Source organism: Gopherus flavomarginatus, chromosome 9, assembly GCF_025201925.1.
Source record: "Gopherus flavomarginatus isolate rGopFla2 chromosome 9, rGopFla2.mat.asm, whole genome shotgun sequence".
In the NCBI taxonomy this organism is placed as follows: Eukaryota; Metazoa; Chordata; order Testudines; family Testudinidae; genus Gopherus; species Gopherus flavomarginatus.
Window position 1 is genome coordinate 24082485 of NC_066625.1, and position 18006 is coordinate 24100490.

The 18006-nt window shown below is 40.5% G+C and overlaps 1 protein-coding gene across 3 annotated transcripts in view; it reads right to left on the reverse strand.

Annotated features, from left to right (window-relative positions):
- The window catches only part of ATF7IP2 (activating transcription factor 7 interacting protein 2), a 79821-nt gene that overhangs the window by 34231 nt on the left and 27584 nt on the right, over positions 1–18006 (reverse strand). For all 3 annotated transcript variants that reach the window (XM_050966425.1, XM_050966423.1, XM_050966424.1), the window contains exons 2-3: positions 4687–5596; positions 2460–2593 (exon numbers count right to left, since the gene is read on the reverse strand). In XM_050966425.1, the coding sequence (XP_050822382.1) occupies positions 2460–2593; positions 4687–5587 (1035 nt within the window). In that variant the 5' untranslated portion in view covers positions 5588–5596. The remainder of the gene's footprint in view (positions 1–2459; positions 2594–4686; positions 5597–18006) is intronic.

The following is an 18006-nucleotide window of genomic DNA, read 5'->3' on the forward strand; positions in this document are numbered from 1 at the left end:
TGTAATGTAAATTATGTTCTTAAGGATTTGGAGTTATGGCTTGGTACCAGGTGGTGACACGTCTCAGACACAGCCTTGTCACGCAGAAAGTAATTGTCATTACACTGTATTTCATCTTCTAGCAGACCTATGTACAGCAACTAGCAGACAATTTGCTTTGCAACAACTCAAGGTATGGCTACACTTGCAACTTCAAAGCGCTGCCGCGGGAGCGCTCCCGCGGCAGCGCTTTGAAGTGCGAGTGTGGTCACGGCGCCAGCGCTGGGAGAGAGCTCTTCCAGCGCTGCAGGTACTCCACCTCCCCGGGGGGATTAGCTTACAGCACTGGGAGGCGTGCTCCCAGCGCTGGGGCACTGTTTACACTGGTGCTTTACTGCGCTGTAACGTGCTGTGCTCAGGGGTGTGTTTTTTCACACCTCTGAGTGAGAAAGTTGCAGCGCTGTAAAGCGCCAGTGTAGCCAAGGCCTAAGCTTTCCGTTGAGTCCATTTTACGCAGTGTGAAACATAGGTGGTTTAAAATGTTTTGATCAATTCACTATATTCAGACAGGAAGTTTCCTGGAAGCCTTTTCAGTTCCAGATTTCAAAGATTAATATGCGGTGTAACCATAAGCAATAAGGTATCTTTGCATTTTCATTTTCCAGTTACGATTATAACCTGAGTGGATTTGATTACTAGTCAAGAAGACTCAATTTAATCATAGTTTTCTACATAAAACTGCATTCTTGTTGGCTGTTATAATCTTAATACATATTCTTCACAACTCAGATAGATGCAGATTTCATTTTTAGAAGGTACACACTATACATTTTTAAACAGTGATTTATTTTGAAAAAACTTTTCAGGTTAGTTTTACAGCTATATCAGAAAATGAATGATGGTTTGGTTATTTCATTTACCAAAGGTAATTAAAGCAGATATTTATGAAGTCATTGGGAGATGAACTATCTCCAGTCCAACAGGTTAATCATTAATATTTGGAGGATTTTCTTGCCATGCTGCATTAGGAGGAGAACACTGATTTTTATCCATCCTGATTATAACAGTTAGAAACGAGAATTCCACTAGCTATGTCTCATGTAGTTTAGGTTTTTCAGTTATGTGGAGAAACAAATGTTACAGAAAGCTCAAGGTTTTCAAGCTTTTGCCATAAGAAGCAGCTTTCCTTGCTTTCACCATTATGTTACATCACATTAGCAAGGCAAAGTGCTCCTCAGTTTTACAGCCACAGCTTTGTTGCTTTCACAAACTAATTCGTAAAAACCAACAACACTTTCATTCATATTCTCTTTGTTCTCAGGTTCATACCCAAAAATCTCAGGCAGTCTCTATTTTTCTTTTGTGTGTTCTGTACCATTCCTGAGAAGAGTTCAGTTACCCGCAGTCAGAAGAGAGGCAGAACACAACCATTTCAGGTCATATTTTCACATGTAAAAGTCTAACCGTTTCTCCAGCAGGAAGAGAACACTATCCCATTTCCACTGAAACCAAAGGCAGGTTCCAATTAACTTCAATGATGTAAGATTGTGTCCTGAAACCATATGGTATTTGAAACAGGACAACCCATGAAAATAGCTGGAGTTCAAACCAGAGTTTGTGATTTTTATCTGTTTTCTTTGAATTTCATAAGACTGAAAGCATCAGGTGAAAGTCTGAAAAAAGAATTGGGATGAAATCTTGGTATCACTGAAGTCAATGGGAATTTTACCACTGACTTCGAAAGAACCATGATTTCACTCTGGGTATTTAATTGTCAAAATAAATGGCCTATTATGTTCTGTCTGAGCCACTTAAATTCAAGAGATGACTTTTTCTTGGTGGGAGTCTACAAGAGTTCAAAGTGAGCTGAGGTTCTATGCTTTAAATCTCTAGCCCACCAAAATCTAGTAGCTAACACGGACACATTCAACTAAAACAGGAATGAAACAACTTGGATGAAACTTTCAGTTAGCAACTTTAATGGGAATGAAGTCATGACTCTGACCAATTCTGACCACAATTTATATCTTCTGGAAGATGGATTGTGCCAATTTGTCTAAGCTATTTTAGCAAGTGAAAAAGGAAAACACACTACCTGAAGTGTTCTTGGGTCACTCAAGAAGAAGTTGAGTAAACACTGAGTTTAAATGAATGTTACTTCATCTACTAAGACATGCAAACATTGAGCGTATTTATAAAGTAATCCATTTTATTTGTCTTTATATAGCAAGGAATAATTGAAAATTTCCAGACGAATGGAGGAATCAATTTAGAATTACTAAAGTTTTTAAGTTTCCTCAAGCCAATCTGAATTCTGTCTAGAAAGACCATTATTCACATCCATAAAATTTGTCTTAAGTAGTTCAGCACAGCTGACAATTATACTGAAGTTAACATAAACTACTTTCAACAGGACAATAACTAAAACATTTAATGCATGAAAGATTTCATCTTTAAGCATATAAAATAAAGCAAGTTACCTTTCCCAAAATTTTTTCCTCTTTTTCTGACACTGTACAAATATTCTCTTTTTTGTTTTCATCATCAGTTTTGAAGCGTTTACAGTGACTGTCTTCCTTGCTTTCTGAACATACCCTCTTCCTTTGAACATTGTCTTAGAGAAAAAAATGACAAACATTTACCTCACAAATTAATTTTCTTAACATTGCTATGTGAAGAAACAAATTTATAATGAATGCCTTGTTAAAGTACAGTACCATTCAAAGCAGAGGTTAAATTTATAAATGTGGTTCTATTCCTTAGTTACATTACACCATAGTTTAGTCTTGGCATCGAGCGGGAAGAAGAATCTTACTACTTTTTTGTGGGAGTGAGGAGGAAACCATGAGCACAAGTAAAATGGAAAAGGCAAGATCAGTGACAGGGTGCCAGCCAGCCACTTTTCCACAGCCAAGTCTAAGATCATTTTTAATTCTCAGGATGCCTTGCACTGGGACAACTGCCAGGAGCTGGCTGCATCTCCCTTTCCCCAGTAGTGATAACATGCTGTCTGCTACTCCCTAGAGACAAACAATTAAGAGAGAAGAATATGCTGCTCCTATTGCCATAGAAAAAAGATAGATGAAAGGCCACTTCAGGTGACCAAAGGCTCTTTTCCCCTGCATTAGCCTAGATAAGTGACAGACAGCCTGTTATCAACTATACTATCTCTACTTCTCAGACAGATGGTTCTCCTCCACAACAGCCACTGGACCTCCTTATATTTTTTAAGTAAAGAACTCACTTGCTTCTCCAAACCAGATTAATTAAGAAATAAGGTGTGGGGGGGAGGGAAGAAGGAATTCTGAAGAGTTTCAGTGAGTAGAATAGTTGAGACTTATGAGAGTCTCTTTAATTACCTGGAATTTAGAGATGGATCTTTGCAAAAAAAGCAAACATGATTCTGGATGAATTAACAGGCGTGTTGTGAGCAAGACACGAGAAGTCATTCTTCCGCTCTACTCTGCACTGGTTAGGCCTCAACTGGAGTATTGTGTCCAGTTATGGGCACCACATTTCAAGAAAGATGTGAAGAACTTGGAAAGGCTCCAAGAGAAGAGCAACAAGAATGATTAAAGCTCTTGAGAACATGACCTATGAAGGAAGGCTGAAAGAACTGGGTTTGTTTAGTTTGGAAAAGAGACGACTGAGAGGGGACATGATAGCAGTTTTCAGGTATCTAAAAGGGTGTCATAAGCAAGAGGGAGAAAACTTGTTCACCTTAGCCTCTAAGGATAGAACAAAAAGAACTGCAGCAAGGGAGGTTTAGGCTGGACATTAGGAAAAAGTTCCTAACTGTCAGGGTGGTTAAACACTGGAATAAATTGCATAGGAAAGTTGTGGAAACTACATCTCTGGAGATATTTAAGAGTAGGTTAGATTAATGTCTATCCAGGATGGTCTAGACAATATTTGCTCCTGCTATGAGGGCATGGGACTGGACTCGATGGCCTCTTGAGGTCCCTTCCAGTCCTAGAATCTATGACAATTAACTTAAGAAAAAACGTTGTATCAAAATGTTACATCCTCCTCTTTGCCTTTGTTTCATTCTTTTCCCCTCAGCTCAGTGTGTTCATCTTGGACAGGGCAGGCCAACCTCATTTCATTGTTTTTTCCTTCCACTTACTAATGCCTGAGCCCGCTTTTCTCAAATAATTACCTGTCCTATATTAGACAACCTAGAATAACCACTTCAGAATGGATTTGCTCACTTTCCTGTGTGTCTTGTTTTCTATTCTCAGTTTTCAGTAACCATTCAGTTCCACTACTCACCATTATCTTTCTTATATTTCCGCTTTCCACTTTTCATTGCTTAATTCACTCTTTGGGTTTCTCCTCTCTTCCACCCCACTCTCCCCAAATCAATCTCCTTCCTCTACTGCATATCCTAAATCTGTTACATTTCTCCTCTTGTTTCAACATAGTGTATGAACACTTCAGCGAAGCAGAGAAAAGTGAAAATACTGCATCTGGACTAGTAGTGCTTAATCTATCCAAGATGCTTCAGCACTGCACACTGGCAGGTCAGACAGACTAAAACAGCACCAATAATGGTGAAAGAAGAAAGAATGTGTTCGTTCAAACACACACCCAACTCCCATGACCTAAAGAATTTTTATAACAAGATTTCTGTAAATTTAAAAGTGAAATATTATGAAGTTATCTTGGAAACAAATTTATAAATCATTAGAAGAAGAGAGTGCTTACCAATACTATATCCAGGTGATGTATCCTGCAGCATAACAGCAGCTTCCACATCTGGTGAAATATTTGGACTATCATTTCCAAAGGATGTTTTACTCTCCGAACCATCAGCTATTCTATCTGTCCCAGGCAGTGTGAGGGTAACTGAATTAGTAAGGTTATATTTGTGCTTCATATCATTTGAATCAGATATCACGTCTACCTTTTTTAATATGGGAATAATCTCTTCTATTGCACTATTTATTTCTCTTGTTGTGTCTATTTTTTCTAAAATAGGAATAATCTTGTTAGTTCTTTTTTCATCCCCAGAATCACGGTTAACTGGATCGTCTAAACAAGCACTCTCTTTTAACTGGTCATCAGGTAGGTTATTTGGTTTTGAATACAAATGCACTTCAACTGGTTTGGAGGATGGCGTATTTAGTTCATTTTCATACCATTTATGTAGTATATCTTGCAAACACCCAGCATTTAGAAACTGTTTTGCATCAGAGTTTTTGTTACAAGATTTCTCGTGGGGAGGCTCTTGGGATTCTTCTTGACAGTTTTGATCAAAATTTTTGTCATAAGAACATTGTTTTACTTCTTCATTTACTTTTGAGTTAACACTGAACCCCTGTATTGAAGCTGTTAATTTTTGAGGTAACATTTCACTTTTTTCAGGGAACGTATCTGGTTTTGATTCAGTTAGTGAGCTTCCTTTTACAGAATCATTACTTCTGCAGTTTATGTCCACCGTATTTAACTGAACATGGTGATCCTCAGCATGCAAGCCGTTAAGAATCTTTCCTTGTCCTGAAACACTCTTTGTTTTACTCAGCATTTCCACTTGTTTTCGACTACTTGGAGTCATTGTTTTTCTTGCTCTCAAAGGCTTGTGGATGATTGTATTTGAACTCTCCATCTTTCATGCCTTAAAATAAGAAAATATTTTAAAAACAAAACAAAAAAAAACAACAAGATTCAATCCTCTACCCAGTGTTAACCTGAAGCCACTGGAAGACTTCTGGCAGTTCCAGCAGTAAGCACAAGAGCTACCTCGACAGTACTGTTCGTATCTGGCACAAAGGACCTACTTCCCAATTTTTTCAACATCTAAGTGAAATGAGAAGCTGGATGAAAAGCAGCAGGCTATACTTAAACTCAGGTAAGTCCACAGTGATGCTAACAGGAAGAGAGAAGTGTTTTGAAGAACAGGATTCTCTGCAATATCCCCCATTATGAAGGCCATCTGCCCCCAGATTTTTAAATCAGTCCATAAGATATGATTTCTTTTGTACTCTTCAATGCTACCGGATGTCCAAACAGCAGTGCTGGAAACAAAAAAGTGTATTTCCTTCCATCTGTAAGTGGTTGGGAATTTTTATCCCATCCTATTGGATGCAGCCATAGCTATGTTGATCCATATAGTCAGAACCTCCAGGCTTAAATACTCAGTGTGTGCCCTCCAACATAGACCTCTCTGAACAAGCTCCTATGTTTCAATCTCTAAACTGGCTGCCCACGGAATGTAGTCTAGTTCAAAGTCTCTGACCTGATATTCAAAGCCGTCCTCAAAATTGGCCCTAGCTATCCAAAATATCACTTCTCCCTCTATGACTATGGACCACCCAGGACAGCTACATTTCCTGGAGCAATTACACTGTGAGCCTCGTGAGCTTGAGACAAAATTTCATGGGAATACAACCTTTCTAGACAATGGATTCAATTCCACAGATTACAGCCACCAAAAGGTGTCATTTCATTTTATGAAGGAAACAACTAATTTCTTATATTCACTTTCCTTCAATAAGTTTTTCACTCTTTCATCACGCTCGCTTGCACACAAACCTAAAAATCCTTTCAACAACTACTTTTCTCCTATGATTGGAAAGGGGGAAAAAAAAAAAAAAAAGACACAAACACACACACCCCTCTACCTTGCTATTATATGCCACTCAATCTATAATGGTAGTATCACTTCAAACCCAGGTTTAAATCAGTATCTTTAAACATTTTCAAAATCGTAACAAATTATGTACTCTGTTTTCAGAATAAAAGTTTTTAGAAATTGATTCTAAGAGCCTACTCATTTCTTCTATGATTTTTTGTAAGGAAAAAAAAAAGAAGTTCTCAGACCTCTCACAACAAATGCGTACAAAGTCAGTAATTGACTTTTGTCATACAGAGCAGCTACAAAACATAGCAATCCCCACATTCAAAGAAAAGCTCAGTTTCCCTGTCTTATGCAACCAATAAGGCAATATCTGCCTCCAAACCCAGAAAGTCCTACGCTGATACCTACAGCCCATCAGATGACACATATCTTATCACCAACATCCACTTTTCTTCATGTCACTGAAAACATGCTAGCCAGTCTGCTGAAAATTAACAATTAGATACTTAGACCACAGGCTGAGATGATCTTGATCATAATATGGAGTGAAGTTTAGAATCATACTGAGCCCAATTCCATTATCCCTATTCTGTTGGTCTACAGCAGACTGCGAAAAATCCAGAGTTTTGGATTGATTAGACATGCCAAACACTACCAAGAAAAGAATTAAGGCACTAGAGGTTTAGATCCATACAGCAGTACAATAATTGTGTCTTGAAGGGAAAAATAAAAGAAAGAAAAGCCTGTCTGCTCTGTGATAAAGTGACTATTTTTGGTACAAAAAACAATGTAGCACTCTCACTGACAAATCTGCAAGCGTATTTAAGACCGAAGAGAAACACCATTACTGAAGGTAGAGGACAGTGACAGCAGTCATGATGTTGAGCATGTTATCAAAGATCAATAACAGATTAAATCTGTAAAAAAAAACAACAAAAAAACCAAATTTACTTAGTAATTAAAGAGACTTCAGATAACTCAGCTTAACTGAGTTTATTAAACAAACAATTGTTAGTCAGCAAATAACAGAAAGATATACTTTTCTAAGACACATAGAACTGACCATGCAGCCAATGACTGTTTGACTCTGATGCTGCCTGGTTGTTATAAGCATATTAAGCCATAAGTAAATACTAGAGTTGTTCAGTTTCAGTTTCATTCTCATTATTTCCTCTTTTTTCCATACAGACATCTCTTATTTTTGGTATATTTATGGTTTTCAATTACATAATCAAACATCTGTTATTTATTTGTGTCTTTTTGGCACGTACATCATATGCTGCTAACTTAAGGATTTGTTACTTCTTGTGGGTTACTACATCACTAGAAGTATTAACAATTTTTGCAAAGGTTCCATCTTTCTGGTAATTCTAACACGCTAATATTTTTCTTCTTAGTATAACTGCAGAGCATTATGGAGTCTGTCTCACAGACAACCTATAAGACTTTCACATCAGGCTTACAGCCAACAGTATCAGTCTTGTCACTTCAAATTTCTAACTTATAGCTTCTTTTCTCATAATTAAATAAGTATCACGATAAATAAATTTAGTCATGGATGCCTAACTTATATTATTAAAGTCATATAAACGTAGCAAATAAAGCATCATAGGACAACAATTAAGAGGAGCAATCATGGGATAGGAACTATTTGCACTAAGTTGTTGGTTCGATTTAGATTACTGATCAACAAGACATCAAACCCTGGCACACACGTTTAGCCCTGGTGTTGCTTAGAGCTACTGCTTCTAGCCATCGGGTAGCAAAATCCATGTAAGTCAGTATGTACTGCCTTCCTCTGGATGTATTCTCTGAGAAAGAACACAGAATATCCACAGCTATTCACTGAAATGGGACCTCAATTATGGGGAGTGGCTGAAGAGGGGCTTTGACCTGGTCTTGGGGTTTTCCCACTCTTTGGCACACCTCACAAGACCAGACGTAAGTAGAAACATCCTTGCCCATTCCCTCCCAGTGGAATGACCTCCCCGAACAGTCTTTGGTCCTCTTCACCCCAGCATGGCCACTAGAATGATTGTGGGCTAAGCTCAAGAGCTTTACCTGTTACTTAGTTGGAACTATCAATTGTCTGAGGAGGCCAGTCTGCCTCGTGCCCACCAGAAAGAGTGTCCTTGTATAAAAGTCCTCTTTCTACAAACAAACCAGAATCAATTAGAAGAGCGGCAAGGCGGTGGGTTGCTCCGTGCTGCCGTCCAAGCTCCCTGGAGGCTTTCATCTGCTTCCTGTTTGGCCTGGAAATCCCTGGACGCTGGAGACATTAGTTCCTCACTGGATTGTGGACCGGGGCGTGGTCCCTCTGGAAGCGATACAGGTGATGAGGCTGTTTCCGTTGACTGTGAACAGCTCTCCGCTGGCGCACTGTGTGTTTATTCAGGCTCTAGCTGAGCCTCTTGTGTAGGGTTATCTGCTGCTGCTGCCAGTGCAAGTTTGGTGGTGCTCTCTGGGGTTGAAGTTGTAGATGGGTTTGCAAGTGCTGGACTCAGTGCTGTCAATGGTTGTGGTGCTAGTTGCCTTGCCAGTTCCGGTTCTGGGACTGGCTTTGGCTGGGTCTCTGGGACTGGATTCACTATGACTGTTGCAGTCATTGGCAGGGAATCCGGTTCCATCACCTCTGTCTGGGTCTCAAGAACAGGGATAGGTGTGAAAGCTTGCTTAGCCTGGCTGCGAGAGACCATTCCCACCTGCTTGGCTAGCTTCACATGGTTGGCCAAATCTTCCCGCAGCAGCATGGGAATGGGATAATCATCATAGACTGCAAAAGTCCACATTCCTGACCAGCCCTTGTACTGGTCAGGCAACTCAGCTGTAGGCGAGTTTAAAGATTTTGACATGAATGGTTGAATCATCACTTGGGCCTCTGGCTGACGAATGTGGGGTCCACTAAGGATCGGTGGATAACTGACACCTGTGCTCCAGTGTCTCTCCATACTGTAACCTTCTTCCCACCCACACTCTCAGTTTCCCTTCGCTCTTAGGCCCAGATGCCTCCCAGGTACCCTGAAGACCTTGGGTGTGACTCCGTTGCAATGAACTGCAGTCTGTTGGGGTTCTTGGGGCAGTTGGCCTTCACGTGCCCCAGCTCATTAAATTTAAAACATCGCCCAGCTGACTGGTCACTGGGGTGAGGTTGGTTGCTGGAGACTGGTGTGGTGGGACGACAAGGTGTCTGGGGTTTTCCTTGGGATGTAGGTGGGGCCTTGGGTTGCCCCCGTTGATAGGGTTTTGTTTTAGGTTGCCCCTTCAGATATTCGCTCCAACTGCTACCGTTTTTTTTCTTTTCTGTGACCTCCACCTATTTGGTTCCAATCTCCACCATACTGATTACAGTTTTGGACTTCCCATCTAGGATATACCTTTCTATTTTCTCAGGAATACCCTCTAAGAATTGCTTCATTTTCATTAGGAAAGACAGATCTTTCAGAGATTTAACGCTTGCTCCTGATATCCAGGCATCTCAATTTTTTTCCAATGTGGTAGGCGTGTCGGGAAAATGCCACGTCTGGTTCCTACTGTTGTGGAAAATTGACCACACAGTTGATTTTAGATCAGACAGCCTGAGGCTCCTTTATTTCATACAAGCACATATGCAGGAAGAGTCAGCATGGCCCGATGCAAGAGGCAAACTGCTCTGCTCTCCACAAATTTTACCAAGCTTATAAATGCTAAAACCGCAAGCATATAACACGCTTGATAAATTTTCAATTGCCTTATTTGGAATACAAGGTTACTCAAGAGCAAGCTTAATAATTAGTTTTCCATATACGGTTTTTCCTGTTATTGTTATCACTAGCCAAGTTTGCGGTTTGACTATTTTAACACCTTTTCTGTAGTCCCGAAAGCAAGCTCAGCTGTTGTAACCCAGTTCCCCTTTATCTAATTCCAGTTCCTCTTTTTGGGGCCCTGACCACATCTTTCTGCCCCCGCATGCCCTTTGCACAGAAAAGCAAGCCTAGCTGAAGCTCTTAAGTTTCATAGCTTTGCAAAAAGGCTTAAAGCATTCGGGGGGGGGGAGGGGGGAGGTATCACTTTTCCCTGGCGCTCCTTTAGGGCTCTGAAGCATCGATCTTAGAGCTTCGGTGTTAGCACCACTCTGATCCTGGCCTTTTTTAAAACAAGTTCATAACTGTTCATGTTTTCCTTAAGCATTTCAGCCGCCACCTCTGCTGCCATCGCTTCCAATATCAGCACTGGGGAAGTTCCTTGTTTTGAACCATGATGTAGTCAATCTGATTGTGCTGTAAACCATCAGGTGCATGCCACGTTGATCATCTGGATGCTTTATGTGCTCCTAATGTGTTTGTAAGAAGCAGATTGTTAGAGCTGGCAAACTCCAAAAAAGTCTCAGTCCTCTCTCATTGGTTACTGCATTACAGAAAGGGCCTCTATAACCTTACCAATCTGCCTGCGTGTCAGTACTCACTTTAGCATTCCAATCTCCTTATACAATCAGGATCTCTTTCTTGGGTACCTTATCGATGTCTTGGAGCAGATTGTAAAAGTCTTCAATTTGTTCATAGTCATAGTCTGTTGTAGGGGCATAGGCTTGTACTACTGTGATTTTGAACCGCACTGCCTTTAGATGGATGGAAATAAGCCTGATGGATACTGGATGGTATTCTCATACTGAATTCTTAGTATCTTTTTGCACAAGAAATCCTACGCCATTGACATGTTTGTCCTCTCTACTGTAAGAGAGTACATGGCCGTCTTCCGTTTGCGCCTTTCCAAAGTTCTTCCATCTGATCTCAGAGATTCCTAGGAGGTGCCAGGTGTATGGTTCCATTTCGTCCGTGAGTTCTCTCAACCTCCCTATTTGTCTCAATGTCCTTACATTCCATGTGACTATGGTAGTTATCTCTTCCACGGATCCTCTTTGTTGGGATTACACCAGTAGTATACTTGTTGTGTCTGCCCTGATGGGAGACAGTTGGTGCAGTCATTATTAACCCGGGCTGCAACCAATCCAGGATAGACATGGTTGACTTGCACTATACACTGGTGTAAATCACAACAGACTGTTTAAAAGGGCCAGGTCCAAACTCATCCAGGCAGCTAGTGTCTTGATTATGAATATGATCCTGAAACAGACACCAAGGGTGCTATTATTGCTGAGGAAATATCTGTAGTCGGCCGCAGCCCCAACCATGGCTTGGCCCCCATCCATGGTTTAGCCTTCCCCAAACAGCAACAGCTTCTGCTCTGGGGAGGAAGGGCAGCCCATTCCCCAATATACTCCACCGTTTTTGCTTTTTCAAATGAAGTCTGTCTGTGTAGACTTCCTGTCATGTCTAAAAGTGCAGTTTACTCAGTTTCCTGTCTGAACCAAAAACACCAGCGGAAGTCCTCACTGATGTGAGGGGCTTGCTTAAAGCTATATTACCAATTGTACTCATGCTTATGAATATATAATCAATACGTAAGGAATGAGTGAGATAGTGTGAGTGTAAGAAACCAATCACAAGGCTTGGACCGAAATATTACCATGTAAGGATGATCGAGGTATACATGGGACTGTATATAAACCTATGGCAGCAGTGGCCAGAGAGAGATATAATCCATGACAGCAAGAACTCAGGACCGGACCAGAAGCAGTAGAGCACTCCTGCAGACCCAAGGGGGACTTCGGGTACTCTCATCACTTGGTGGTTCAATCTCTAGGAAGCTGGAACCTGGCCAGTCCCAGTAACCTAAGATCGAAAGCAACATCTGCACCGGCAGCCTGTCACCAGTATGCATAGAACGTGTGTGCGCGAGTATAACTGCACAAATAAGGAAAGCAAGCAATAAATCAGCCCTCAGAACTGCTTTAATTCAACCTTTGTTTGTGATTATTTCTTGGCCTGATTCCAGGGAACTGGCAACAGTATCTGCCTAAACTGTGAAGACATCATGGTTTTGAGGTTTCATCTGCAGTATAGAGTGTGTGTCAAGAGCAAACGGACAAAAGATAAACATTAGCAAATGGAAAATTAATGTAAGAATTTAAAAGCTTGTTCAGCCCTTTCAGTTACCGTGTTACCTGTCTTTGGGATTAGCCAAGGAACGAGTCCACACAAAAGGTGAACTTGAGGAGCACTGAGGTTTGTTTATTGGTGTGAGCTGAGCTTGTCTAATACAGCTATACTCTCACACGCATCACATTTATGCTGGCAGGCTGCAGGTAAGGGCATAGATGAATTTCGATTTTGCCGGTGGTTGAGGCTGGCCAGGCGACAGCTGCGTAGAGATTGGCTGCGAGGCGACGAAAGTCCCTAGTCGCTTCGGATCCACGGGAGGGCTCTACTGCTTCCAGTCCGGTCCCGAGTTTAGCGTGCTGTTACATTTCCTTTTTGGTATACCTGACCTGGCCACCCGCCTCGAGGTTTATACCTTCACCAAGATAATACCATCATTCCATAAAAGGCGATATTTGCCTCTTTGTTTTGCCATTGGCTGTTACTCACACTATCTCACTCATTCCTTACATTAATTGATTACATATTCATAAGCATGAATACAAACTGATTATATAGAGCAATGCAGCTTTAAGCAAGCATCTAACATCACTGGGAACTTTCCACTGCTTGTGGCTTTGTAACGGCATAACAGGAAACTGTGCAGACTATACTGGAAAGAGCAAATTAGGGAGGGAAGGGGCACACCAGCTACAGAGAATGAAGATTCTCTTATTTACTAATCTGGTTTCTTCAAGCCCCTTTAATTCAACAAGCATCAAGTCCCTCACCAGCAGTGGAAGACGTGTTTAAAAATAATGCTACTTCAAGGGACTGGTTACACTGCTCTACAGCCAAAATGCTTCTGAAATAAATGTAGTCAAACTTTACTAATTCTGGGTCACTGAGAACGAAAATGATGCTTAAAATTGTTGATTGGCTCTAGCTTTCAACATATGCTATTGGGTCAGTATACACGACCCTTGACTTGGGAATGGCGGAGGATAAGTGAGTTATAAAGGGAAAGGATCTCACTTTAAACCAGAAATGACTAAAATACATCTTTGACTGGATCTATGAACAAATCTATGACTGAGTTTGGACACTACTTGCTTTTTAGGAAAAACAATGAATGATGCAATCTGAAGCTGGTATTGCGTCATACATGATATGAATTGCATCATGTTATTCCTAGAAGTCATGGATGATGCAATCATAATGAAGCTTACATCACTCTGCTGAACAAATTGCCCTAGATCAGCTCTAGAAATCATACAGTGTCGTGCTCTTTTATTTGTCAGTGTTTGATTTTGCAAAGGGACACATTTCTGTTTAGCCAAAGTGAGCAGAGATGCCTCGTACTTGTGTGAACAGTGCAGATAACTTCTGCTATGTTTGTGGTGAAGTGACTTTTGCATCACAAAAGCGCAGTAGAACCACTATGGTTAAGAAAGCCTATCACCTTTATTTTGGCTGCAAAATTGGAGATCAGTACAAAAGGTGGGCCCCACACATATGCTGCAACACTTGTGCAACAAATCTTCGCCAGTGGTTGAACAGGAAAAGGAAATCTATGCCTTTTGCAGTGCCAATGATTTGGAGAGAGCCAACAGATCATATCAGCAATTGTTACTTCTGCATGGTGCCTCCAGTTGGGAAAGGTGTGTCAAAAGAAGAAAAAGTGGACTGTGCATTATCCAAACATTCCATCAGCTATACGCCCAGTACCCCACGGAGAAGGACTGCCGGTTCCTGATGCCCCAGAATCAATCATTCTCACTTCAGTCAGACGAGGAAGAGGATGAAACTTCTGGTCCTGAACCATCAATGTCACAGGGCCCACATTTTCTCCCATCCTCCTCCTCTGAACCACCTCCTAACACAAGGTGAACTGAATGACCTTGTCAGGGATTTGGAACTACCCAAGAACAAGGCAGAGCTGTTGGGTTCCAGACTACAGCAGTGGAATCTCCTGGCAAGTGATGTTAGGGTTTCCATGTTCCGTGACCGTCAAAAGGATCTTGTCCCATTCTTCTTCATGGAAGGTGATCTTGTAGCCTGCAACAACATCGATGGTGTGAAGGCAACCCTCAACATCGTTCACGATCCAGATGAGTAGAGAATGTTCATTGATTCATCAAAGACGAGTCTTAAAGCTGTTTTGCTGCATAATGGCAATGTTTTGCCATCAATTCCAGTTGGTCATGCAGTCCATATGAAGGAAATCTATGACAACATGAAACAACTTTTGAGGTGCATAAACTATGACCAACATCAGTGGTAGCTTTGTGGAGATTTGAAGGTTTTTGCTCTCTTGCTTGGTCAGCAGACTGGATACACAAATTACTGCTGTTTTCTCTGCGAATGGGATAGTTGTGCAAGAGAGTCCCACTACATCAAGAAAGACTGGCCACTCCGACAGTCATTGGAGCCTGGGAGGAAAAGTGTTCAGCATCCACCACTTGTTGAATCAAGGAAGATTTTGCTACCACCCTTACACATCAAGCTGGGTCTGATGAAGAACGCTGTCAAGGCCATTGACAAAACACAAGCAGCTTTCAAGTACCTTCGTGGAAAATTTCCAAGGTTAAGTGAAGCTAAGATAAAGGAAGGTAGCTTTGTTGGTCCTCAGATTCGTGAACTTCTTCGAGATGATGCATTTGACCATGCACTGCGTGGCAAGGAAAAGACGGCATGGAAAGCCTACCAGTTAGTGGCAATAAATTTTCTCGGAAACAACAAGGCAGACAACTACAGGTTGTTGGTGGAAAACCTCCTCAAGGCATACAAAAGCCTTGGTTGCACCATGTCACTAAAGATACATTTTTTACACTCTCATCTAGATTTTTTTCCACCGAACTGCGGAGCAGTGAGCGACGAGCACGGCGAGCGATTTCACCAGGACTTTGCAACAATGGAGAAACGCTATCAGGGCAAATGGAGCCCATCAACGCTTGCAGACTATTGCTGGACAGTGACAAGAGATGCTCCATTTAATGAATACAAGAGACAAGCCAAGGAGCGCCGAGTAGACACTGAATAGGACTAAACTATGTATATAATACTTTTTTGCCTTTTGTTTCATAATAAATTTTATTTATATAACCCTTTTTGCTGATTTTTAAAGTGTTACATAAACAGGACAGATGAAATATTATCATGTAAAGCAACCATAAACACATGAAAAGACCTAGGTTTACAATTTATGATTACAACGCTACTACCTACACTATATACATAGACATAAAATGTAAAAACTTAAATATCTTAGAAACAGTAGCCAATCAGTTGTTTTAATTGTCATATTTGAATTCAGCACATCAAAATACATAATAAATATCACATTTTATCTCTGAAGCAGACGACTTCTCAAAAATTGTAGACCAGTGTTATCAATAATCCCTTACTGGAACTTGACAAGAAATAGCAATGTAACTCTTCTGCTGATTGTCATTAGCAGGAATAAGGGCCAGGTTCATGTGCTATCTAGAAGCTATGTTTTAAATAAAATACTTGGCTTGAGCCTCAACCTAAAAACTTTATTCTTTCCCAGGCATTAGGAACTTAAATTTAACCCCAGCATCTTTGAAGCTATTTCTTCCTGCTTACAGGGACTCAGGAGTCCCTTGGAATATAAAACCACAAATATTTCTTTGTTTTGAAAAAAAACAAACATTTAAATAGTTAGCCAATTTCATGTATTTCCTAGAATTTCTTGTACTCATGCTAAAAGCTTTATTTCAAAAAGTTGAACTATTGTGGCTTTTGTTCTTTTTATGTGTAGAATCTGTCAAAAACCAAGATATGCGGCCTTCAGTTGAGCCTTGCCAAATGTGTGCTAGTTACAGTAACCACAGATGTGTCTACAGTCTACTGATATCTGAAATGTTATGTACAAAACCTAGATAAGAAAGTGTGTAAAGGTAATATAAATATGAGCAAAACCGAGCTCAAAATTTGGAACGGAGTGAAGATATAATCACTGCAAGATTGTTCTCCAGATGGGTAATTTATTAATTTTGCTAATCTAACTTTCATTAATAAACTAATTAATTCTGGTTACCTAACATCTTATCAATAACCAAAACACTCAGCAACTTAAAAGTAAAATTAGCAAAACCCAAATATTATATAAAGGGGTATCGCTGACCCTACAATACCAGTTATTAGTTGCCTGGCTTATTGAGACAGCTCTTGAGTTTCTAATAATACTGTTAAATCAAACCACTACAGCTCTACCTTAGATTAGGGGTAGGCAACCTATGGCATGTGCGCCAAAGACGGCACACGAGCTGATTTTCAGTGGCACTCACACTGCCTGGGTCCTAGCCACTGGTCCGGGGGGCTCTGCATTTTAATTTAATTTTAAATGAACCTTCTTAAACATTTCAAAAACCTTATTTACTTTACATACAATAATAGTTTAGTTATATATTATAGACCTATAGAAAGAGACCTTCTAAAAACATTAAAATGTATTACTGGCATGCGAAACCTTAAATTAGAGTGAATAAATGAAGACTTGGCACACCACTTCTGAAAGGTTGCCGACTTCTGCCTTAGATCTTAGTTCCTCTGTGCTGCTCACACATTGGGCATGGTACCCCAGGTTTTCTTAACATGAAACTATGGCACCTTACATTTTCCTGTCTCCAGGTGGATTCAGGAAATAAATCAACAAGACACAGCTCTTCTGTCTGGTAAATGATTGGTACAAACGAGAGTGCTTTCACCCAAAAACTTTTTTTATTGAGTGTAAAGCACACACCTAAAATAGCAATAGTCTAGAAAACCTAGATATAGTTACCCAAAGTCCAAGATGTTACTGAATGGTCAGTGGCAGGTTTTTGGTGGCCAGCCTTCCTCCCAGCTGCTGGGGAGCTGGATGTCAGCCTCCGAGCTCATAGAAAAGCTCTCCAAACTTCTCCAAAATTATCCACTCTGATTAACCTTTTCATAGGTTGCTCAAAACAAAGCTAATAACTCATAGTAACCCCTTGCTAACAATTTTCCTAACACCAGCAAGCAACTTCTAATCATAAAATCAGTAAAAACTCAGAATCAGGAATACTCAGCTCCAAGATCAGCCATCCACGCTTCCACCCATTCTCATGATTCTTTCAATTTTACTTTCCATCCTTACCAGCAAAACTGCAGCTATTTCATATGCTTATATAAACATCAAGTTATTTCTACGTACGTGGTGTTCTCGCTTCCAGTTAGTGGTGGCTGAGTGCACAAAATGGCTGTGGTATTGTCAAATCAATTTCTCTTGCAACAGGCAGTCCAGTTCCTTCACTGATTATGGTCACTCACGATGTATGGTACTGCTTCCCAGGTGATGCCAGTTCATTCAATAGCTTCTGTGGTGGTCTTCTGCCATATTTTTTTTTGGCCTTCCTTGCTTTTTTTTTTTTTTTTTTTCTTCTTCTTTCCTTGAGTGCCCAATTCAGTGATTGCTTAGCATGTCTCTCATTCTCCATACAGTGTACA